Raw genomic sequence first — 21,942 nt, forward strand, 5'->3', positions numbered from 1 at the left:
TTCAACACAGCTGTAGTAAAAGTTTTAAAAAAGACACCAAACCAAAGGAAAAAGGCAGGATGGTGTCATTGTGCTGATTGGGCAAATGCATTATAGTGTTAACAGATACAAAGTAATGCTTGTGCAGCCATCTCTAGTGCAGGGATGATGCTCTGTGGCCTTCCAATAGGGTCATTTTTATGATTGTTAAGAAAGTTAACAAAATTATTGACCTGTACATGCTCCAGTAGTTGTTTCCATCTTTATTTTCTGTATGTTGAAGTAATTTCTCATGTCTGCTCACCACAATAGGAGTTACCATAGAAATGAGCATTGCATGTATATGCTGTTTGTTATTGACATATGGGAGTTCTGCCTCCTTGGCACTTTGGATCAGCTACATAGGTTGTCTCTGTTCCATTTCATGACAGGACTTTTTAATTTGAGCATTAATAATAGGAGGATTTCCTTCAGACTTTCTCTACCAGTTTTAAGTCAAGTGTATTTTTCTGCTATCATGTGCTAGAAGAGTTTTAACTCCTAACCCCAGTGTCTTATGGACACACAGGATGGTGGGAATCTTAAAAAGCAGGTGAGGTGAAATGGCATAAGAAGTTTCCACTGCGGATTTAATGTCCCGTAGCCACAAAATTGTAAGAAATACACTCTGAGAGTTAGTTCTGTGTCTGTTGGGGAAAACAGTGTTCATTTTCCATGGAGTGCAATGGGAGCTGCTGTGCTCATTGCACCTTGGAGCTAGGGGATACAGAGCATCCCGGTGATTAATCATAATTTTGTTTTCAACTCGAAGCACACGTAATGTTTGAATGCAAATTCCTGGCTTTTCATATTCTGAAATGGAGCTTTTGCTGGTTCTAAATGGTTAAATGTTACTGGTTTCTTAATTAGACTAATAGGGAGAGGAACCAAGTTAGAAGCGGGCGATTACTTTGTCACACCACCTATTTTTACTCGCCGTAGGTGAGCGCAGTGGGAGGGAGGGGTGAGGCATTTTCTGCTCCATGTAAAAATAGATTAATGCGAGCAGTTTCAGATTAAACCCCCCCACACCCCACTGTGTGCTGGAAAAATGGGTATTTACATACTCTGTAGACTTCTTTGTCAGTTTGGTATTTAAAAGTTCAAGTGAATTGTGTCTCTGGCAGCCCTAGGGTGAGTGAGCTGTCCCTGTTCCTGCTGACCCCTTCCCAAAGGAAAAGGTGTGGAGTCCATCCAGCTGTGATCCCTGTGCTGTGGGAGAGTGAGCCAGGAGGAGGAGGAGGTTACCAAATATTACAGCTTTATGTTCTGTAGGCTGCCTGAGAAACCAAGGCTGAGAAGTGCTCAGGGCTGTGTGTGCTAGTTCAGGGTTAATTTAGACTGATGTCACTGTGGAGGTGTAATTCTTATTTATACTGGGAAATTTACAGCAACTGTGATATCCAGTACAGTCCTTCTGTCACTGTCAGTCAGCTGTGGATTGCCTGGGCAAGGAAAAGCAAAGTAATCCATAATTTGAGGGGGATTGAGATTAAAAAATGAACTACTGGAAATGGTGGAGCTAATCAAATCCCTGAGCAGCTACAGCGAGGAGTGCTGTCTGTCCAGAAAAATAAATTAATAAAAGCAGATTTTTCTAGGGATTGCATCTGAACTAAGGGAAAAAGTGATCCATTAGACCTTTATTAGAGTAGCTGAGTTCTGTAATGGTGATTCTTGTCGGGCTGGAAAGCATTAGGTACCACTTGTCCCCTTTAACAAGGAGTTTGTCCTTGGTGACTACGGAATAGCGCGTGAGGGAACAGGGTTTTCTTGCTGATGGATCTGACAGGACACTCTGTGCTTCTCTTCCTCCCATTCCCCCTACAGCCATCCCTTCCTGTCCTATATACACTCTCCAGTCAAGCTACACATGAAGCAGTTCATCTCCTTTGCAGGATGTTGGTCTTTGATCCAGTAAGTAGGACTTAAAATTACATTTAATACTTCTGGTTTGAACAGTTTTTGTTGTCTGGTACTTAAATGAGTGTTGTCAGTCAAGGACAGCTTTAACTGCTTTCCTTCTACATGGCATTGCATTACTTTTGGTCTGTAAAAAATGTAAAAATACCATATAATTGGCCAATTAATTCCCCCTGGAATGGGGGTTTCAGGTTTCAAACCAAGTGGTCCTGGGAAGGAAGCTCTGGCAGTGGGAAGATGAGGCTGTGCATGACTCATGCTCTTTTCCGAGCTGGGTGTAGGTAGCAGAACATCAGCTACTTTGATGCAGTTCTAATTAGGGACACGGGGGTGTTCCTGGTCTTGCAACACACAAAAAATTCCTCCTGCATCCCCAATCACAGAACAGGATCGTTTTTCCACTGAGCATCTGTTTTTCTAATAAAAATGTGCCGCTCTGGATTTTGGATTTTACTTCTTGGGACATTGTAGAGAATTGTCACAAGAAAATCTGATACTGGAATTCTTAATCTTAATTATTTCGTTCCCACAGAACCCCCCAACACTGCAAATGTAAAACAGAGTGACTGCAGTGCAAAGGAGGAGGCTGGGGGCTGATGAAGCACTCACAAGGCGCTGCCTTTGGAGTGTATTTTTTTTAAAGCTCAGGATTGCTTTGCTAAACAGAACCATGGAAATGTTAAACCATAACTTCCACATAAAAAAAAAAAAATTAAACTCTTCCTTTCTGACTCCCTCAACACCTAGAATGCTGTTATTCCCAGCCTGTTTTGATTTATTGTAGGAGTCATAATTGTAAGGTTATCTGGAGGAAAAAAGCTGTTGAAAAGCACGTTCCTAAAAGCCCCATTACTGTTGAAAAGCAGGTTCCTAAGAGCCCCATTAGCAGCGTTTGGCATGGTGGCTGTGAGCAGCGAGTTAAGGTCGCTGCCACCCAGCCAGGCTGCTTTGTGAGACTCAGCTCCCCTCTAGTGGCAGCTCTGGCAGTGCCTGACTCCTCTAACGGGATTATGGGTTTATAAAACAACTGGGGATTAATCAATAACTGGTTTCAGTAGCTCTGGAAATATCCTAACTCTCATTCTCTTGCCTTTCCATGCTGTTCTCAGTCCAAAAGGATATCTGCTAAGGATGCCTTAGCTCACCCCTACCTGGACGAGGGGCGGTTGCGGTACCACACCTGTATGTGTAAATGTTGTTTCTCCACATCGACTGGCAGAGTTTATACCAGTGATTTTGAACCCATCACTAATCCCAAATTTGATGACACTTTTGAGAAGAACCTCAGTTCTGTTCGGCAGGTTAAAGGTGAGTAGGAGTTAACCTTGCAAGTGCAGTTATCCTGCTGCTCCACCCTGCAGCAGTGGGGAGCTGGGATGGAGTTGGGATGTGTGCTCTGGATCCCTGCAGTGACCCCAGTGCAGGTTTCTTTTAGGTGTTTTTCCATGGTAGATACTGGAAATAATTTCTTTTCGCTAAAAGAACGGAGTTTTAAGTCTTCTGAGATAAGGCAGTGGCACAAGCATGACTTGACCTGCAGAAACTGCATCCACCCCTGGTGCTCTGTTCCTCATCCTTTTGCTGAAGGGTGGCACTGGGGAAAGGTGAAATCACGTTGTGGCCTTGTGGGGCTGCAAGCTGTGACCTCCACAGCTGTCCTGCAGAAGGGGACAGCAGCAGCCAGGAGTTGAGGCTGAGCAGTCAGATTTAGGGAAGCTGGAGCTCTTTTATTCTCACTAGAATGTACTCTGCATAATGGAAGTTTTATTTCCCTCCAGTTTACATTGCATTTTATTGAAGCCAGAAGTGTTAATGCTGTGGTGTTTTGTATTTTTCTCCTGTGTACAGAAATAATTCATCAGTTCATTTTGGAACAGCAGAAAGGAAACAGAGTGCCTCTCTGCATCAACCCTCAGTCTGCTGCTTTTAAGAGCTTTATTAGGTAACTGTATGTAATCACATCTGATATTAATTCCCATTTATTAGTAGTACAGAATTCACACATCCAGAATGATCTAGGTTTTCAGTTCCTGAGAGTAGGAAAGGCCCACAGATAAAACCCTTGTGAACTATCTTTATGAATTCTTCCAGAATTTAAGTAAAACACGCAAAAGTTTCAAGTAACGTTTTTGTGCAAAAGAGCAGAAATCAGACTGAAACTGAAAATGGGAAGGCTGACTGGTTGAGTTTTGGTTGTAGAATTGCAGTGTAAAGGCATTGGAAGGCATGCCTGATGGGGGAAAATGAGCAGATAAAGTGCAGTGGGATATTTGTCAGTGCTGGTGGCTGTTGGGTTGGGTTGGGCTGGTTTGTGGGGTTTTCTCTCCCCGGGGTGTTTGTCCCCACGTGAGCAGGGATGCTGTGGCCCCTGAGCCTGCCAGGGAGCACTGATGTCTCTGTCCCTGCAGCTCCACGGTCGCGCAGCCCTCCGAGATGCCGCCGTCGCCGCTGGTGTGGGAGTGACCGGAGCACCACGTACTACTGAAGATGTAATGTAGCTTTCCACTGGAGTCTGGGATTTGCAATTCTGGAGGTTAATCATGCTTGTACTGTAATTTTACTAATGAAGTTTTAAATTAACAACCACTACTTGTACAATATGAATAATATTTAGAAATGTACTAGACTTTTAATCTTGTAAAGTGGTTGTGCTTTTAGAAGAAAATATTTTACCCAGAGTTGCACGTGTTTTATGAATTCTAGTGCAGCTGTGATGGCTCAGCTCAGAACAAACAGAATTGAACCAAATTCGGGGAGGTTTTTTGGTTTTTTTTCCTTTTTTTTTTCTTTTCTTTTTTTTATTGAAGTGAGATTGTACAAACAGATAGACATACATTTTGATATTGAGCCATTCCTGAAGATTTTGGGTTTTCTAAAACTAAGGAATACAGAAAACTTGACTGCGACCAATCATGAAGTCCCTTTGGGTGGCTGTGGCCATGGGAAGTGGCCACATCCCCTGATGCCCAACCCTATAAATAGCTTCTCACTAGAGCTGTGATGGTGATGTGTGCTGTTCTAAAATCAAATGTTGTGAGTAGAGAGAATGAGTTTGTGACTAGGAGAGACTAAACTTCTGTTTCCTTACCCAGTATAAATATATATATATATTTAATCTATTTTTATTAGAAGTTTTTCTGCTCTTTCTTACATAAAACCCCCCAGCATGCATCTTCTATGTGTGTAAATAATTCCATTTATGGGCTAATTTCAGAGATCCCTGACATCATTGCTGTATAGAGAGAAACTAGCTTGCACATTTTAGGTCTGTGAAATTTTGTGAGAACTTTTTCCTGCACTGGACAGTTGAGAGAAAAAAAAAAGAAAAGGACAAAAAAAAGCACATAGGGAATTCTGTTAATTGTGTTCGTGTCTTTAGGTAAAGCTGTGGAAGTCTTGAAATGTCACAGTAGTAAATAACTTTTATTACTTTTTGGCTAATTCTTTTTCTGTTGGAACACTGAATTCTGTGCATATGTATATATGAACACAAATTGAAGGCCTCTACCTCCTGGAGTATACAACTTGGTTTGTTTACCTCCACATGATTTTTTTTTTTTTTTTAAGTTCAGTGTGGAGACTTGAAACTTGAATGTCCCTTCCAACTTTTGTATTTAAAACAAGACTAGAAAATTGAAGACTGTTTTTCACCTGTACAAAGGAATACTAAAAGGTGGTCTTAAAATCTGAGCCTTGGTCTGGAGAGAAACCGTGGTGTTTGTTATGGACAATTAACTGTTAAAGTTATTGTAAGTTATCTGTATTTAGCAGAGTATTTTCAACGAGAGTGATCTGAGCTGGAATTGGAGACTATTAGTAAGTTATGTTTGGAAGTTTTAACTTCAATGAAGTAATTATTTGCTGTGAAAGAGACAAACATTGATAACTGAACAAAGATGGTGCAATATCTTTGTTTTTTATGAGGCTCCTGAGAATAAAACCAACTGAAGCATTTCAATTCACTTGAATGAGAAACGTGTTTAATTATCGAGCCCCAGAAGACACTGGTATGAAAGGTAAAATCTCAGAGGTTGGTCAGTTAATGTGGCACACTTGCTGGTCACTTTGTAAAATGTAGATTTGGAGTACAGTGGTGAAAACATTAAATGTGACATTTGAAAACGCAGCGGTGGCATCGTTATTTCCTGCCTGCTCTGCCGGGGCTGTTGGCTCTGTACGGTTTCTCATTCTCCTGTCGGGTGTAACGGGGCTGGCGGTGCTGCTCCTGCTCGGTGTGTCCGCAGCCGTGGCTGTGCTCCGTGCGGCACCGGCAGCGATCGCTGCTCACCGGGGTGCGGTACCGGAGAGCCGGGCAGCGATGGGCAGCGGATGGACAGGAGCCTGGCCGGCAGGGGCGCGGCTGCGGCAGCGCCGGGAAAGGGAAAAGAACGGGAAAGGGAAAAGAACGGGAAAGGGAAAAGAACGGGAAAAGGGAAAATGCGCCAGGGGCGTGGCCAAGTTGGGCGGAGCCAGCGCTGTGGGCGTGGCTGTCGCGGTGGGCGTGTCCGGCGCGCGGGACGTGTCGCGCGCCGCTGGGTGTGGCTGTCGGGCGGGGCGGGGCGGGGCCTGGCGCGCGGCGATGGCGGCGGCTCCGCGGTGGCGGGAGAGGCTCTTCGCCCTCTATTTCCTCTCGCACATCCCGATCACGGCGCTCATCGACCTGCAGCCGCTGCTGCCCGCCGGGATCGCGCCGCGGGCCGTGAGTGGGGCCGGGGGTCGCGGCGGGGCCGGGCCGGGCTCGTTCCGCCGCTGCGTGCGGAGCATCCGCCGGTTCGGTGGGGCGGGGGCGGCCTGCGCCGAGTGTCGTGTGCGGAGACATCGGGGGGGAGAGGAGCCGCAGTGAATGCGTGTGAGAGCGTTTGGAAGGGAAGCGGTGCTGGAGCCCACGGGATGAGTCACAGCCGGGTCATTCATTGGGGAGGAGCGGGAGCGGGAATGGGGATGGGAACGGGAACGGGATGGGATGGGATGCTCCATCCGCGCGTTGGGCGGCTGTGGCTGATGCTGTTTCGCAGAGCTGCCCTGGGCAGTGCCGCCCGCTCCTGCCGCCGGTCCCGGGGAGCTGCTCTGGGGTCCCTGCTCTCCCCGGGAATGGGCGCCGGGGATGTGCCTCTCCCCAGAGCGGGCTGCGGGTGTTTCACCACTGCCACAAGGACATCCTTGCCGTGGGGATGGCCTCGCTGTCCCGCTGTCGCCCCCGGCACCGCTGTCCCGAGGCTGCGGCAGCGCGGAGCAGCGCCACGTGCCCCGGACATGGCTGCTGCGGCCCCGGGCTAGCTGCGAGCCCAGCTTCCCTCAAATTCCTGCCAAAAACGCAACAGGGAACTGTTGCCGCTGCAGGAGCAGGCGTGCCAGCGACCGAATTTATTAGTAAAAATCTCTGGTTTGCCGGGTTTTGAACGGAATCACAGAAGACAATAAACATCATTTAAAAATCAATTAAAATAACAGTTGGATGCCAGATAATTAGTTCAGCCCTCATCGTCAGGGTGAGGTCGGCTGTCACCTCCTGTTTGAGTTTTACAATTGGCAATTTGGTTTTTGCCATCGGAATTGCCTGTAGGATTACTCCAATATAGGATCCGTTTTCAATTAATAGTTAACCAGCAGATCTCAATGCATATCTCTCCGTTCAAAGTCCAACGTAAAGCCATGCTGGAGTTGACATTTCTGTCGTGGAAACTAACTCACTGAGCCCCAGTCCTGGCACTGAGCTGTTCCCCTGCAGCAGCCTTGGGAAGGAGCCCCCAGCCCTGCTCTGGACCAGGGGCTCACACCCTGATGGCTTCATCCAGTAGAGAATTACAAGCTTTGCCCCACTGTGGTTGATGCTCAGTGACTAACTGTTGTTTTGGGTTTTTTTCAGCTGACAGACCTGTTGCAGCAGTATGCAACTGCCTTCAGGGACCCCATGATGCTGCAGCCCCCAGAGTGGTTCAAGGCATTCATCTACTGCGAAGCCTTTCTCCAGCTGCCATTCTTCCCTGTTGCTGCCTATGCCTTCCTGAAAGGTGGGGATGAAACCAGACTGATGGAGGGCATGTCCTGGGGGCATTTCTGCCAGACACCTCTGCTGGTGCAGCACAGAACGTTTCTGTATCAGGCTTAGGGGATTTGAGGGATGTACCGAGGAGGGCTGGGCTGCCATGGCCCACACAAGTGTTTTACCTGAGAAAACAGCACAGAATAATTTGTGTAGAAAAAACCTACAGGCCCTTGTCAGGTGCAGCCATTTGTGTAACCACCATCAGTGTTTGACATATGGCAAATTTCCAGGGCAGAAAAAGGTCTGGATCGAGCCTGTGTACTCTTTTTGTTACTTTAAAGCTTTCAGGATCACCCCTTCGGTCTAAATTTCCATCAAGGGAGAGAAATTTCCTTGGTTCCTACTAGTACTGAGGATTTTTCTGCTCCCTATTCAATCTGACTGATGGCTTACCCTGGCAGAGAGGCAGCGGTCAATGTTGTTACAAGTCTTGGAATTCCTGGTTGTTTCAAAATACTTAAATACTGTTTCCTTTTTGCTTCTGTACAGGTGGCTGCAGATGGATCAGGACTCCTGCCATTATTTACTCCACCCATGTTGCCACCACTCTGTTTGCCATCCTGGCCCACATCCTGTTCCACGACTTCTCCAAGTCGGAGCGCGCAGGTCCTCAGACGCTGCGCGAGCGCCTCGTCCTGCTCTCCATCTACCTGCCGTACCTGCTGATCCCGCTGCTGATCCTGTTCACCATGCTCTGCAACCCCCACTACAAACACGTGGAGAAGAGGAAAAGGAAGTAGCTGCCTCTGGAAGTCGTGCTCATCACACCTGTGCTGCGTTTGGTTCCGACCCTGAGCTGGCGGAGTCCTCTGGGACAAACATCTCCCTCGTGTTGGCTGCAGCAGCTCTTCCCAGAGCACTGGCTGCTGCAAGGAAAAATGGAATTGGCTTGAGTGCACAGCCATGCTTCGACCTCCAACAGCTCTGGCAGGGGCCTGGGCCAGCCTGGGGTCGGGTCTGTGTGGGGCCTCTCTACCAGGAAAATGGACTTTTAACCTTTTGATGTGTAACTGTGAGGGGACACACACACACTCACTCACTCACACTCTGCAGCTGATACTGTTCTTCCAAGTTCCCTTTGTCCAAGACAACGGTTTGGAAACCACTTAAGTAGGAAATTTGTCTTCCAACAGCATATTCTGAAGAATCCCCAACCAATTACACACAGATTTGCAAAGCTGTTCTTCTGAAGCATTTCAAATCATATCATGATTCTTAACTTTCTCACCCTTTCCTTCAAAATTTCCCCTGCCTTTGCTCTGCTTCATTTTGATTAATTATAAATGTCTGATCAGTGATAAATGTGCCAAAATCTGGATTTAGGAATGCTTAGTTACCTCTGAAAACTAGAAATACTGCCTAGAGGATTTTGAAGTACTTCAGGAATTGTAAACAAAAAGTTGAAAATTTCTTTATTCCCTAAAATGACTTCCAGAATGGAAATAAATAACTAAACGCATTAAACTGCATTTAATCTTCTTCAGGGAATGGCTGAAGGAATTTACAGTGACCACGAGATGGTAGAGAGTTCATGGAGTAAATCCATGCATAAGATACAACTACTGATAGAAGTTCTGTGGTAGGTGTTGGTTTTGTAAGTTCCAATTGATCAGGAGCCTGGTGAGGTGACAGGCCCCATGGAGCTGCTCAGGCACTGCTGGTACCTTTTAGACTAAGCTGTGTAAAGTTGAAGCCTTCCTCAGGCTTTGGAAAGGGCAACATTTCCATACTGAAGTGCTAAATTCACAAAATGTGTCTATTTGCACTTCAGCATGAGGCTTAAGTTCACACTTGTGTTTGTAGTTTATATATAATTTATGCTCTCCTGGTGTCACTGACACTTGGAATGGTTTCCCTCATCAGTCTGGTATTACATCCTAATAATGCCCATGAAAGGATTCAGCTCCCATATTATGACAGTCCTGAATGGACATTCCTCAGGAACAGTTCAAAGTTTTTAATTCACACACAGTTTCTGCTTTTTTGTGTCTGTAATTGATCTGTTCTGGAGATGATACATTTCTGTCTTTTTCTTCTAATTCTATAGAAAAAGTGACTTAGGCAATATAGATCCAATACTGCTGGTTGTGTGTAAACCCTTGCACTAAAAAATAACAGAGCAGGAGCAACTAATTCTGGTACAGCCAGACAGTCTGAGAACAATAATTTATTTTCTGATTCCTATGAAAACAGCTGTAAAGTTCAAAAAGAGACACAACAAAGCACCAGCAGTATTAATTCAGCTGTAATTTGAATTAAAATTATTGACTGTACAAAACTGGTATAAAATCAAAGGCCAGAACAGTCTGTGCAGCTGTGAGCTCTCAGCCCTCCTTATTGCCATGGTCCATTCACACCGAGGTACAGCCCCTCCATTGTACAAACCATCTGCACTCCTGCACAGTGGAAATTGCATATTTCTGAAATGCTCAAGATTCTGGAATGATCAAGTTTCCATGTGAGTTGGTTTTTATCTTAAAATCCTCTATTTCTGGAAAATGAACTGGTCGATGAATTCGTTCTGGTCTGCTTCGATTTTGCAGAGAGTCTCGTACTCGATTCGGTACCTGCAAGACAAAACAGGGGGTCCCAGGACCCCCACCTGTGTGAGGTGGGTCAGGGCAGCCCCGGGATGAGGGAGGGGAGCTGGGCTACCTGTGTGTCACACTGGGCAGCTCTAAAGGGCCTTTAGCTAAAGACACGAGGCTGCTGCAGGTGTCTGAGTTCTGCACTGCCCCAGCTCGTGCTGCCTCTGTTCAGCCCTAACGTCCTCAGGGATGAACCTCCTTTGGTAACTCCTGTGGCACTGTCCACATGTGCTCTGGGCAGGACACACCTCTGCTGCAGGTGGGACTGTCTGAACCAGAGGAGATTCCCATGGCCAGCACAGGTGGCCAGCCCTGTGTCCACCCTGAGCCTTCCAAGCCTGCTCAGCAACCCAAAGCACTGAACACAACACTCACCTTTCCAGCTGCATCTTCTTCTCAGCTATCAAAGCCTGGAGCTGCTGCTCCTGAGCCTCCCTCTGCTTCGCGATCGACTTGAGCAGGTTCCGTGCCCCGATGGCCTGGCAGGAGAGGGCAGGGATGTGTGGAGGGTTTTTTGTTAACTCCTTTAGCCCCTGTCCCTGCCAGCAGGTTGATTACAAGGCTTTTCAGCCATGCCAGCAATAAGGCAGGGTGATGCTGTGCTCCTGAGGGGTTGGTGGGAACAGCCCACAGTCCCTGCGGGGCTGGGCAGGGTCAGCTCTGGGGCTTCCCTCAAACTCCAGCAACAAAGTCAGTGACTCTGGACACACAAAGTGGGCACTGGTCCTACAGCCAGACAAGCTCTGGCTGCCAGAGGCCTCTCCTGCCTCTAGGGGACAAACTTTTACCAGGAGAAGGTGTGATTCAAAAACACGCGTTCTGTTTATGTGCAGAAATATAAACAAGCAGGGAGAGTGGGACTGGTACTTGAGGGAGTAATGTGGCACTGTCAAAGGCTTCATTAATTCATTAGTATCAGTATTATCATTCACATCAGTTTAAAAGGCCCAGTTAGTCCCAGGAGAATGCCAGGGATGCTGGCAGAGAATCGCTGGGTCTGCTGCAAAGGGAGGGAGGGATGGAGAGACCCCGCACAGGACAGAGCACAGGAATTAACTGCACAGTACCTTCATCTTCTCACTTTCTGCAGCTTTGGCCAGCTGGTCAACGACTTCAATCAAGCTGCCCACTATTTTCTGGAATTCTGCTGTTTCTGTAAAGAAAAAAATTGCTAAGTGACACCCAGAACTGCCCTAAAGAGATCTAATTCTCCTGCTGTGGCAGTTTTTAGATGCAGCTTTACGTTTAGAGTTTACTGCGAACAGCCACGTTTTAAGATTTCCCTTGGAATCAGGCGGAAAAGGCGGAACAAGAGCAAAGGCCCGAGGTGTCCGGGAGGCCGAGGTGTCCCTCCGGCCCGCGGCACTCACTGTCCACGAAGGCCCGGCACTCCTCGCGGAGCTGCGCCGTCTGCGCCGCCACCTCGGGCTCCAGCACCCGCAGCTTGTTCAGCTCGTCAAAGTGCAGCCCCGCCGCGCCCAGCGCCGCCTGCGCCATCGCCGGGCCGGGGCCGGGGCAGCGAGCCGAGCCGAGCCGAGCCGAGCGGAACGGAGCTGCCGCCGACACCGCCGGGCTCCCTCCGGCACCGCCCGGCCCGGCCCAGCCCGGCCCAGCCCCGCCTCCGCTTCAGCGCGGGGCCCGCCGGGAGCCGGGGAAGCTCTTCCGGGCCGGCGCTGCCCGGGGCGGGACGGGCGCTGGCCGGGCCGGGGCTGAGGGGCGGCCGTGAGCGGCGGCGGGTGAGTGAGGGAGCGGGTGAGGGAGCGAGCGCCGGGCGCTGTGCGGGGCCATGAGCGGGGCCGGGCCGAGCCGGGCCGGGCCGTGTGTGGGGCCGCGCTGTTCTCTTCTCCGGTGGCCGGGGCGGATGGAGCTGTCCCGGGCCGTGCGGCTGTTCCCGGGTGCGCGGGGCTCGGGCGGAGCGGGGCGCGGCTCGGGCTGTGCCCGCCGTGCGGCCGGGACAGAGCCGGGATAGAGCCGGCACAGGGCCGGGATAGAGCCGGCACAGGCCCGCGGCCGCTCCGTGGCACCAGATGGGGCCGGGGCCGGTTCCCGGTCCCCCCGCGTTTCCCGGAGCCGTTCCGGTCGCTCCTTTTCTCGGCGGTGCTGAGCAGGGAACACTGAGCAGGTCCCAGCGCGGGTCCCCTTGCGAGGCCATTGTTCCCAGCCCGTCCTGCCTCCCACACGGGGCAGGAAGGAAGGGACGGGAAGGGATGTGGGGAATTTTCTGTCCTGTCACAGGGGGCAATTAAAGGTCTCGTGGCTGTTTACAGCAGAAGCCTCACAGCTCCTCAGTCACCACTTACAGGGTTGGCGCTGGCTCCTGCCTGCGCTGGCTGGGCAGGGGGTTCTGCTCGTCTTCAGCTTTGTCCTTCGGTCAGAGCAGTGAGAAGCTGCCTGGAGGGACGGAGCTGACCGGGAGCTGTTCTGAGGAGAATGTTCGGACAGGCTGGGTTTCTGTCTCCTCACAGGTTCGGTCTGGCTGCTGTTACAAACACGCTGCTGTTCTAAAAAGCAGGGTTTAAGTGTTTGAAGCAAGGCAGGACGTCAGTGACAAACAGTGGTGCATGTGGTGGGCAGTGTTGTTTATTTTCTTTTCAGATTAAAACTGTGTTGACTGGGCAGGGCTCCAGGATGGAGGAAGGAAAGTTTTGATTGAGAGGAGTTACCAGAAAATAGAACCTTGTGTTCAGCTTTTCGCTGTTGAGGTATTTGAAGAGACATTTGTGTCTCCACTTAGAAGTCAAACCAACGTCAACAAACCTCACTCAGGGGATGCACACGCACCTCAGCTGAAGGAAGGGCAGGGAGCTCTTCCAGGGTGTTTCAGATGGGCTCAAAGAGAGTTGGGTTCTTTTGGGAAGCTGAGGGGGAGCTGGATTCCAGCAGTGTTTGAGCCTGGCCTGCAGTGCTGTGTGATGTCTGCAGTGTTGGCTGGAGATACAACAACAGGAAGTCGGAAGAGTTTCACGTGCCTCAGAAATGCGACGCAGCGATAACTTGGCTGCATAAATTGTCTGAAAAATGGCTGAATCGTGTTTTTTCAGGATATATGTAGTTGTGTCCTTAGGAAGTGCCTCTTCCGCAGGGTGACGTCCACGTCTGTGTGTGCAGTGGCCGTGCTGACCCCGCGCCGTGCTGACCCGAGGTGATGCTGTCCCCTGTCCTGCTGTCCTGGCCCGCTGAGGCGTGACCGCGGCACCACGGCGGGGCCAGCCCGGCCCACGCGCTGCAGGGTGGTCATCTACCTCCAGAAGGACATGTCGGGAGACACGTGCCTGGGCAGCGCCCTGTGCCCGGCCGCGGGCCACAAGCCCAAGGCTGGCGGGCTCAAGGGCGGCAGCCTGGGGAACAAGTACGTGCGCCTCAACGTCGGGGGCTCCCTGTACTACACCACCGTGCAGGTGCTCACCAGGCACGACACCATGCTCAAGGCCATGTTCAGCGGCAGGATGGAAGTGCTCACCGACAAGGAAGGTAAGGGAATGGCTTTTATTGTTCACAATTTTGTGAAAAAAACTGGGATTTCGTGGTGGTTTTACTCCATTAAGGATGTGGGTAAAGATACACGCCAAAAATAACTTGGAACATTCGGCAGCCCATTGGCGCTAGCAGTCATTTGGATTTATGATAATGTGTTCTTTTGTTACGCAAATGAACTAGTCCTCTTTCCTGCCCTCACAGCTGGTGAGCAGGTTGCTGGTGGTGTTGTAAAGACTGAACAGACAGTCTGTGGGTTGTCGTTTCTGTCACATTGAGCAGTGGCATCATTCAAACTGCACATGTGGGGAGGGACATGCAGTTTTCGGCTTTAAGGCTCAGAATAGCCTGCCTTGCTTTGTTGAAAAATCCTGTTTTTTCCTCCTCCTCAGCAGCATGTTTCACTCATGGCACACGGTGATGTGATGGTGTTTAGGGATCAATCAGGCAGTGTGTCACCGCCAGCTGGACACAGGATATTTTAAATCCCTGATACACAAAACAGCCTGTTCTGCCCTCTGTAATGTAAGAGCCTCAGCCTGAATGGAAAAAGAGAGTAATTTTTTGATAGCTCCAGTTGGAGAGTCCAGCAGGGGTTTAGCTTATTTTCCTAGGTTGTTTTCTGTAGCTAGATTCCAAAATAACACTTTTTTCCCGCCTTACACATTATGGGAAACAGTGCCTGTGTGCATCCTACACTGCTATTGTTTGGTAGCAATTAGACATCCTGTTTCCTTAGGGAATGTGACTTCAGGGGTATTGTAAAATTGCAAGAATTTGTCAATTTACTGCTGTTTCCTCTGCTTCATGTCCTGTGTGCTTCCTCCTGATCTGTCTGTCCTGTTCTTTGCTCCTCTGGGGGCTAGAACAGCATTTTTCTCACTCTGGGTTTTCTGGGCTGGTCTGCCTTTTAGCATCTTCAGAGCACTTCTCTCTCTTTAACTCCAAACAGCAGAAGATGTGTTTGGAGAACTGCCAAATCCTCCTTGTTAGACTGCAGAACCTACCCAAATCTACCTGTTGCAAATGTTTGTGAATTCTCTCTTCTGGTCCTTCCTTGGCTCTCAGAAGTTTCTGACTGCCCGGCATCACAGTGTAGCACTGCAGTGGGGTCCCTGCAGCAATCTCTGTGTGTTGTGCTGGAAGCTGAGTGATTTTAGCTTGAGGCTTTGCTTCTGGAGTGCTGGAAAATAAATGTCAGAAGTGTTCTGTGCAGTTTCAGGAGACCTCAGCGCTGTTTAACCTCTCCAGGGAGCTTTTTCTGGCCTCTGGTGTTGAGGTGACTGAAATGTGTTGGTTATTTTTCAGGCTGGATCCTTATAGACCGTTGTGGGAAGCACTTTGGAACAATTTTAAACTATCTCAGAGATGACACAATTGCACTTCCAAAACACAGGCAGGAGATCAAAGAGTTGATGGCAGAAGCCAAATACTATCTCATCCAGGGCTTAGTGGACATGTGCCAAGCAGCCCTGCAGGTAAGAACAGAAGTAGCCTGTGAAGTGAACTTTTAAAATTTACCTAAGAAAATTTGAGAGATTATTTCATGGTTTTAGCGATAGCACCAAGTCTGAGGTGTACAAGGTATTTTTAAAAATATTATTTAGTAAGTAGATAATGAGGGATCTGGGGACACGGCCTGTCCTGCCCATACTTGGTTGTTGCTTTGTGTCCCTAAGGCTGACTCGTTGGTGACATCCTGTTCTGCCCAAGTGTTCAGTTCACAGTGGCTGATGCTCTTCTATACAATGGTTTGAGTTGATTAAAACTACTGCAAATTCATTCTATCCTTTTCTTCAAGAAAGGATGAAATAATAAACCCACTTAAACCAAATATGACTAGACCTTGTCCTCGCTATAGCTGAGGACATCCACCTGCATCGCAGTATTTCAATTACCGCTGCCTTCCGGGGATAAGAAATCTCTGCTGCGATACTAGGTTGCAGATCAAGGTAAGCTGTGTGGTTACTGTAGCAACCCAGAGCTTTTCCTGTTCATCACAGCGTTTGGGAACATGGCTGAAGGGGCTGAAGGAGACAGCAGCAGCAGTGTCGGCTTTAGCATTTCTCTCCCTTATTTCCTCTCTTTCTTCTTTCTTTAAAACAGGACAAGAAAGATTTGTATGAACCTGTCTGCAGCATCCCTATTATCACCTCTCCGAAAGAAGAGGAGAGACTGATAGAGTCATCAATGAAAGTAACTGCTCTTATCAACTGTGGATTTATGCTAAATGTATTGAAACAGGGAACTTACCTTTTCTGCTTTTCTCTCACTCCCAACAGCCTGTTGTTAAACTGCTGTATAATAGAAGCAACAATAAATACTCCTACACCAGGTATGTCCCTTTTTTCCCCCCACTTTAGTGGGAAAGATTCTCTTTGACTGTGGGAGTGGAAGAAGATGGTGAATGACCTAACTTGTCTTCTTTTGGTTTGTTGTGGGTTTTGACAGCTGTATCTTGCTTTGAAAAGTAATTAAGGTCCTACATTGTATTAGCTGTCGATAAAACTTAGTTTCCTAAATGATGTATTCACCGTGGCAATGTGTCTGTGGTGTGCAGGGTGCAGAGCACAAGGCCCTTCCAACACACCAACTGTGGGCCTTTGCTGTCATCAAGCCAGAGAACTGCAGGGAAATGGGGTTTGATCATCTCGAGCATGGATAGTTGATGTAATGGTTTGAGACATCGTGCTGTCCTTATTAATTGTATAAGTTGACCTCTAAAGGCTGGTGTGTTTCCTCCTGGGGTCAGAGCAGTGTATTTGTATCTGAAATGGGCTATTACCCCTCTTTTCTTGGCAGCATGCGGCAATGAGTCACTACTTATTTGTATTCTGCAGTTGGATCAGTGCTGAAAGCTGGTGGAACAGGCAGAGATGGCTGCTTAAAAAACCCTGTTCCTGCTTTTGTTGCTGTGTTTCAGTAACTCGGATGACAACTTGCTGAAGAACATCGAGCTGTTTGACAAGCTGTCGCTGCGGTTCAATGGCAGAGTGCTGTTCATCAAGGATGTGATCGGGGACGAGATCTGCTGCTGGTCCTTCTACGGGCAGGGCCGCAAGCTGGCCGAGGTCTGCTGCACCTCCATCGTGTATGCCACGGAGAAGAAGCAAACCAAGGTAATGGAGCTTCACCCGCCTGTGCTATGGGTTAGAAATGGCCATGAGTAGCACGGTGAATTTACAGAGTTTCTCTGACTTTAGGAGTTAACTTCTGATTTGCAGTGGTGCAGGTAAGGTTACCAGGGTCCAACATTAAGAATCAGAGATACTGTATTCCCTTCTAGAGCAATCTAAAAGAAGAGGTGAGGGAGGTGACCTGGTGATGGGAATAACCCTCTACAGAAATTCATCTATTTTGCTCATTTACAACTTTTTACTCTCTTTATAATGTGTTTTATGGCTCAAGTGCCTTTTCACACGTGGGTATGTTTTCCAGTCGTTATCCTGGATGGATCAGGAGCAGGACATATGCTGTCTTTCGTAGGTTGAATTCCCTGAGGCACGAATTTATGAGGAAACACTAAATGTTTTACTGTATGAGACTCCCCGGGTCCCTGATAACTCCCTGCTGGAGGCCACGAGCCGCAGCCGCAGCCAGGCGTCGCACAGCGAGGACGACGAGGGCTTCGAGCTGCGCGACCGCGTGCGCCGCATCCACGTCAAGAGATACAGCACCTACGATGACCGCCAGCTCGGCCACTAGTGTGTCACCCTGCACGAGGGCTTGCTCCAGCTTGTGTCCTTCTCCCTGGACAGCAGGGAGGGATCCCTGGAACTCTGGCCGTTGATCTTCATTGGGCGTCTCGGCTCCCTAGAGAAGCAAACGGGGATTTGTGGGCTCAAAGCAACACTAAAGGCCAAGGGCTTGGAGAACTGAGGTGTGAGTTGTGCACCTTGTGCTTTCCCTGCAGACTGGCTCCTCTTCCTGCTGGGGAGGGGGAGATTTGGAACACTGGTTCTCAGTTTGTGGTTGCTCTTTCCTATCTAACGACTTGCCAGTTGTCCCTTTCCTGTGAGCAGCACTGCTCTTCCTGAGTGAGGTGGTGCGGTTTGAAAAGCTCTTTCCAGACACCTCCCCTTTCAGGGTTTTGTGTAGTGGAACTTGTAGTTATTAAATCAAGATACTGAAGAGAGAACTTGAATGTGGCTGCTCTTGGCAGGCACCACATGGGATAACCCCCAGGAGAAACGTTTGGCTGACCAGTCAGCTGCACCTGTGCTCTCCCACCCCTGTCCCCAGAACACCAAAGGTTTGTGTTCCCCATAGTGTCTTTAAAGCTCATTGATTCCAAGGCAAGAATCAAATCATCAAACAACCTTCCCGCATGAAAAATGAGAAATCTCTGAAAATATAAATGTGTAGGTAATGACTTGTCCTGGGAGAGGGAAAAATGGGTATGGTGAGGGAGGAAACTTGAAGTAAGCAACCTTGAGCAGATCGTGGCAGTGTTGCCCTGACGGAGGCTTGTGACAGTAAAATCCTGTTTATATAAACAACAGCAATCTAGGGAATTTGTTTTACATTAGTTTCCTCCTGTGGCCCAAAAGTGCTATTTAATGTTAAAGTTCTCAAGCAGCGGAGGAAAAATTGCAGTGGCTGGGGAAGTACAGTCTAAACAGTGTTTTATAAGGCTAGAACATGTGAATTCAAGTTCTGTGTCCTAAATCCCTTGTAGAGTGTAGAAGTTGAAAAACAGCCACAAAAATCTTGTTCTAGCATGTAACTGTGAGAGGGTTTGGGCACAGGAGAGAGGTGGCTTATACTGGATTTTAAACTGAAATAATCAATTTTTTCCAAATGCTTGGCTGGGTGCTAATTGTACAGGGTGCTTCAGGAGGTGCAAGTCAAGTCTGCTCTGCAAATTTGGTCTCTGGAAACAGTTTCAAGTTTAGTATGAAAAGCCATTATTGTGTTTTTAAACGTTTGCTTGTGTTTGAGCTGTAGGTTGCAGATTCCAATTTTGCCACTGTCATTTATGGTTATTCCTGCTGGCTGCCCACTGGGAGCCCTGGATATGTTGCATGTGGTCCACAGCTGCCTTTGTGTTCCCATATCATACTTGGTCATGAAGCTCCAGATGCCATGATGGTCAGTCCTGAACTGCTTTGATCAGTGCCAAATCTACCTGAAAGATTTAAAGAAAATTACTGCAAAAGCCTGACAAGAAAAGTATCCCAAATTAATGCAGAGAGGTCATAAGGAGAATTGGGATGTAGATGGTTTGGGGGTAATAGAAGCAGGGCAGGGAACAAAAATTTTTTTCACTCATTGAGGTTTTTGAAAATTAAATTGTTGAGGGTTTGTAAGAAAACACTAACAGACTTTCAGAATTTTCTTGCCTCTACATGTGGCAGGATTCACTTCATTCTCCTCCACATTCAGGAAGCAGCATAGCATGGGGATGCACCTGCCTTGTTACGAAAGGCCTCTTGAAAACTCTAATAATCTTTAAAACTTCTTTTCTTTTATATTGCTTTCTGTAAGTTTTTGTTTTCCAGCTGGCTATTGGGTTTTGCCAGGGAAAATACAGCTGTTGAGATTAGTTTCAACAAAGATTTTTGTAGTATTTCTCTAATTCTGCTAGAGTGTGATGTGGATTTTTAAATTTTTTTTCCCCTCCTCTGATGCTATTTAATTTGAAGGCACCAGCAGAGGCTGCAGCGATGGGGTCTTTGTGCTGCATTTAGTAGCTTCAAATTATTATCTTGTGCTTTTTCTATCTTGTAACAAAGGCTGATGCCATTTAAAATCCACATGTGGCACTTCTGTTTCTTGTCAAATGATTTATAATACTTTTTTCTTGTTACTATTGTAGTGAATGTTAACAGAGGAAGTAAGTGATCCTGATAGCCTTGCAAAACTGCATTTAAATGAAGTTATGAGCAGAAAAATGTCATATTTGCATTTATTTTTTCTGGGGAAGACAGGTATGGGAAAGAGTGTGTGAAAGAGAATGTCAGATCCATGTGCTACTCCAGAGGATCCTCTCTGCTGGCTTTAAATAGCACAAATTAAGACAATACAGGTTTCTAATTATGTGCATTTGTCTGCAAGTTGAGACTTGTATTGGCTTCCACAAAGACCATCTGCAATGGGTGCATTAACCATGTGCCCAGGAATTTGGAGTAGCCTTTGGGAGAAAGAGCTTTTTTGCCTCATTTGTAGGGTGTGAATTGTAACTACATTAGCTGGTATTCTCACAGGACTCGCTGTCCTCTTCACACCTAAATTTAGGCAACCCTTTGTGCATCCAGGCACTGCACTGGCAGACTGAGGGGATGAGCAGGAACCTTTCCCTGCCATCTGTGCCCAGTCCTGTGCTAAAGGGCCACCTGGTGTTTCCCAAACAGGGTCCTACTGCACTGCCAACAGCCTCGGTGTTCTCAGTGAATGGCTCTTGGGAAAGAGCTTTCCAGGACTGGTGTTAATGGGGTGACAGTGTCAGAGGAGAGAGCTCTGCAGGGCTCACCTCCAGATGTGGGTCAACACAGAGACAAAACTCTGCTTAACCTCCACCTTGACATTTCGTTTTTGGAACAGGAGATATTTATCCTGCTGAAATGTTCTGCTCCAGTGACTTTTATATTTTGCACTTCTTGGTTAAAATAGAGAATAAATTATGGACAGGGAGGACGTTGGAGGGGCTGTGATATCACTGAGAGCTGCGTTTGAATGGGCATTGCTTATTGTGGGCTTGGTTTGATTCTGTTCTTCTTGAGGGTTTTCGTTTTCAGACAGAATTTTCTCCAGGCAATACTGGTGAATATCCCTGAGCACTGGTGAATGTACCTGAACTGGATGGGTCTGCCCAGCAGTACCTGCCTTACACCATTAGGTTGTGTCCTCTGACAATCCTTGGCCTTCAATCTTCACAGCCACTTCCCCCTGTGCCGTTGGGAGAGCTCAGGTGTTCTGGGGGGTGAGTCCTGTTCCAGCTCTGTCCCTCCCGAAGGGGACAGAGGGCAGGCTCTGTTTTCTGTATGTGTCACTTCTCCTCATCTAACAGAGTAGTAGTAAGACCCTCCCCTACCTCACAGGGTGGTTGACAATTTGTTTAATAAGAGTAAAGGATTCTTTTGGATTTTTATGATATTTTATATCCAGAGGATAGCAAATATGATTGCTGATCTTGTTTAAACTGACATTCTGTGATCAAGTTATTTTCTTAGAGATGCAGTCTTTGGTTTATTTTTATGTCTAACTTTTAAGGGTCAGTCTTACAGATAAAGTACCTAGTTAATACAGTAATGAATCAATTATCTGTTGATTTAAGTGTTTCACCAGTGCATTAAATGGAAATAGAACACTAATTTTTAATAAAGCGTTATATTTTGTCTTCTGTGATTTTCCTCCAGCGTCATAACTTTTTACGGGTGGTGTTGGTCTCTGCACTTTTGTTACGCGTTGGTTGCCCTTGTGATCCCCACCGAGGATTTGGGATCACGGGCACGGTTCGTCCCCACGCCGCGCTCTGCGGGGCGGCCGCGGTGCCCGGGCAGCGCTCGGGGCTGGGGCTGCGGGAGCGGTGTGCGGGCGGCTCGCTGGGTCCGTGTCCCGCTGTCCCGGAGCGGGGTGTCGCCGTGTCCCTGTCCCGCCGTGTCCCTGTCCCGCCGTGTCCCGCCCTGTCCCGCTCTGTCCCGCCGTGTCCCTGTCCCGCCGTGTCCCTGTCCCGCCGTGTCCCTGTCCCTGTCCCGCCGTGTCCCTGTCCCGCCGTGTCCCTGTCCCGCCCTGTCCCTGTCCCGCCGTGTCCCTGTCCCGCCGTGTCCCTGTCCCGCCCTGTCCCTGTCCCGCCGTGTCCCTGTCCCGCCGTGTCCCTGTCCCGCTGTGTCCCTGTCCCGCTCTCTCTCTCTCTCTCTCTCTCTCTCCCCCCGCGCGCCTCTGCCCGCACAC

At 48.2% G+C, this 21,942-nt stretch overlaps 4 protein-coding genes across 8 annotated transcripts in view; 3 read left to right on the forward strand and 1 right to left on the reverse strand.

The window, feature by feature from the left end:
- The window catches only part of NLK (nemo like kinase), a 36,067-nt gene extending 30,000 nt beyond the window's left edge, over positions 1-6,067 (forward strand). For 3 of the 4 annotated variants that reach the window (XM_085078607.1, XM_085078609.1, XM_085078608.1), the window contains 4 exons: positions 1,849-1,935; positions 3,051-3,249; positions 3,790-3,883; positions 4,350-6,067. In XM_085078607.1, coding sequence (XP_084934733.1) covers positions 1,849-1,935; positions 3,051-3,249; positions 3,790-3,883; positions 4,350-4,404 — 435 coding nt within the window. In that variant the 3' untranslated portion in view covers positions 4,405-6,067. Of the gene's footprint in view, positions 1-1,848; positions 1,936-3,050; positions 3,250-3,789; positions 3,890-4,349 lie in introns of all 4 variants that reach the window. The other variant, XM_085078610.1, reaches the window with a different exon arrangement.
- Positions 6,068-6,493: 426 nt separating this feature from the next.
- TMEM97 (transmembrane protein 97) lies at positions 6,494-9,451 on the forward strand. The gene is made up of 3 exons (XM_085078616.1): positions 6,494-6,640; positions 7,808-7,952; positions 8,477-9,451. The coding sequence occupies exons 1-3, from the start codon at positions 6,521-6,523 to the stop codon at positions 8,725-8,727; spliced, it is 516 nt and encodes a 171-aa protein (XP_084934742.1). The 5' UTR covers positions 6,494-6,520; the 3' UTR covers positions 8,728-9,451.
- A 765-nt stretch (positions 9,452-10,216) lies between these two features.
- IFT20 (intraflagellar transport 20) lies at positions 10,217-12,194 on the reverse strand. The gene is made up of 4 exons (XM_085078617.1): positions 11,946-12,194; positions 11,643-11,728; positions 10,951-11,054; positions 10,217-10,554 (listed from the first exon to the last, which is right to left on the reverse strand). Exons 1-4 carry the CDS (start codon positions 12,070-12,072, stop codon positions 10,473-10,475), a joined length of 399 nt encoding a protein of 132 aa, XP_084934743.1. The 5' UTR covers positions 12,073-12,194; the 3' UTR covers positions 10,217-10,472.
- Positions 12,195-12,206: 12 nt separating this feature from the next.
- On the forward strand, positions 12,207-21,396 carry TNFAIP1 (TNF alpha induced protein 1). Of its 2 annotated transcripts, none has more exons than XM_085078614.1 (7): positions 12,207-12,311; positions 13,658-14,046; positions 15,358-15,527; positions 16,156-16,245; positions 16,332-16,384; positions 16,973-17,168; positions 17,536-21,396. In XM_085078614.1, exons 2-7 carry the CDS (start codon positions 13,830-13,832, stop codon positions 17,752-17,754), a joined length of 945 nt encoding a protein of 314 aa, XP_084934740.1. In that variant the 5' UTR covers positions 12,207-12,311; positions 13,658-13,829; the 3' UTR covers positions 17,755-21,396. The 2 variants fall into 2 exon arrangements, with proteins under 2 accessions (XP_084934740.1, XP_084934741.1); XM_085078615.1 differs by lacking the exon at positions 12,207-12,311 and adding an exon at positions 12,611-13,277.
- The last annotated feature ends 546 nt before the right edge of the window (positions 21,397-21,942 follow it).

The sequence above is a fragment of the Lichenostomus cassidix genome, chromosome 19 (genome assembly GCF_008360975.1).
Source record: "Lichenostomus cassidix isolate B80296 chromosome 19, HeHo_3.0, whole genome shotgun sequence".
Lineage (NCBI taxonomy): Eukaryota > Metazoa > Chordata > Aves > Passeriformes > Meliphagidae > Lichenostomus > Lichenostomus cassidix.

Excerpts from the sequence above, each read along its gene's own strand:
- TMEM97 (XM_085078616.1), top strand. The coding sequence starts at position 6,521 with ATGGCGGCGGCTCCGCGGTGGCGGGAGAGGCTCTTCGCCCTCTATTTC. Across the intron at positions 6,641-7,807 it reads CCGGGATCGCGCCGCGGGCC|CTGACAGACCTGTTGCAGCA; the intron begins GTGAGTGGGGCC and ends GGTTTTTTTCAG. Across the intron at positions 7,953-8,476 it reads TGCCTATGCCTTCCTGAAAG|GTGGCTGCAGATGGATCAGG; the intron begins GTGGGGATGAAA and ends GCTTCTGTACAG.
- IFT20 (XM_085078617.1), bottom strand. The coding sequence starts at position 12,072 with ATGGCGCAGGCGGCGCTGGGCGCGGCGGGGCTGCACTTTGACGAGCTG. Across the intron at positions 11,729-11,945 it reads GTGCCGGGCCTTCGTGGACA|AAACAGCAGAATTCCAGAAA; the intron begins GTGAGTGCCGCG and ends TTTTCTTTACAG. Across the intron at positions 11,055-11,642 it reads CAGAAAGTGAGAAGATGAAG|GCCATCGGGGCACGGAACCT; the intron begins GTACTGTGCAGT and ends CTCTCCTGCCAG.
- TNFAIP1 (XM_085078614.1), top strand. The coding sequence starts at position 13,830 with ATGTCGGGAGACACGTGCCTGGGCAGCGCCCTGTGCCCGGCCGCGGGC. Across the intron at positions 14,047-15,357 it reads AGTGCTCACCGACAAGGAAG|GCTGGATCCTTATAGACCGT; the intron begins GTAAGGGAATGG and ends GTTATTTTTCAG. Across the intron at positions 17,169-17,535 it reads CGGAGAAGAAGCAAACCAAG|GTTGAATTCCCTGAGGCACG; the intron begins GTAATGGAGCTT and ends TGTCTTTCGTAG.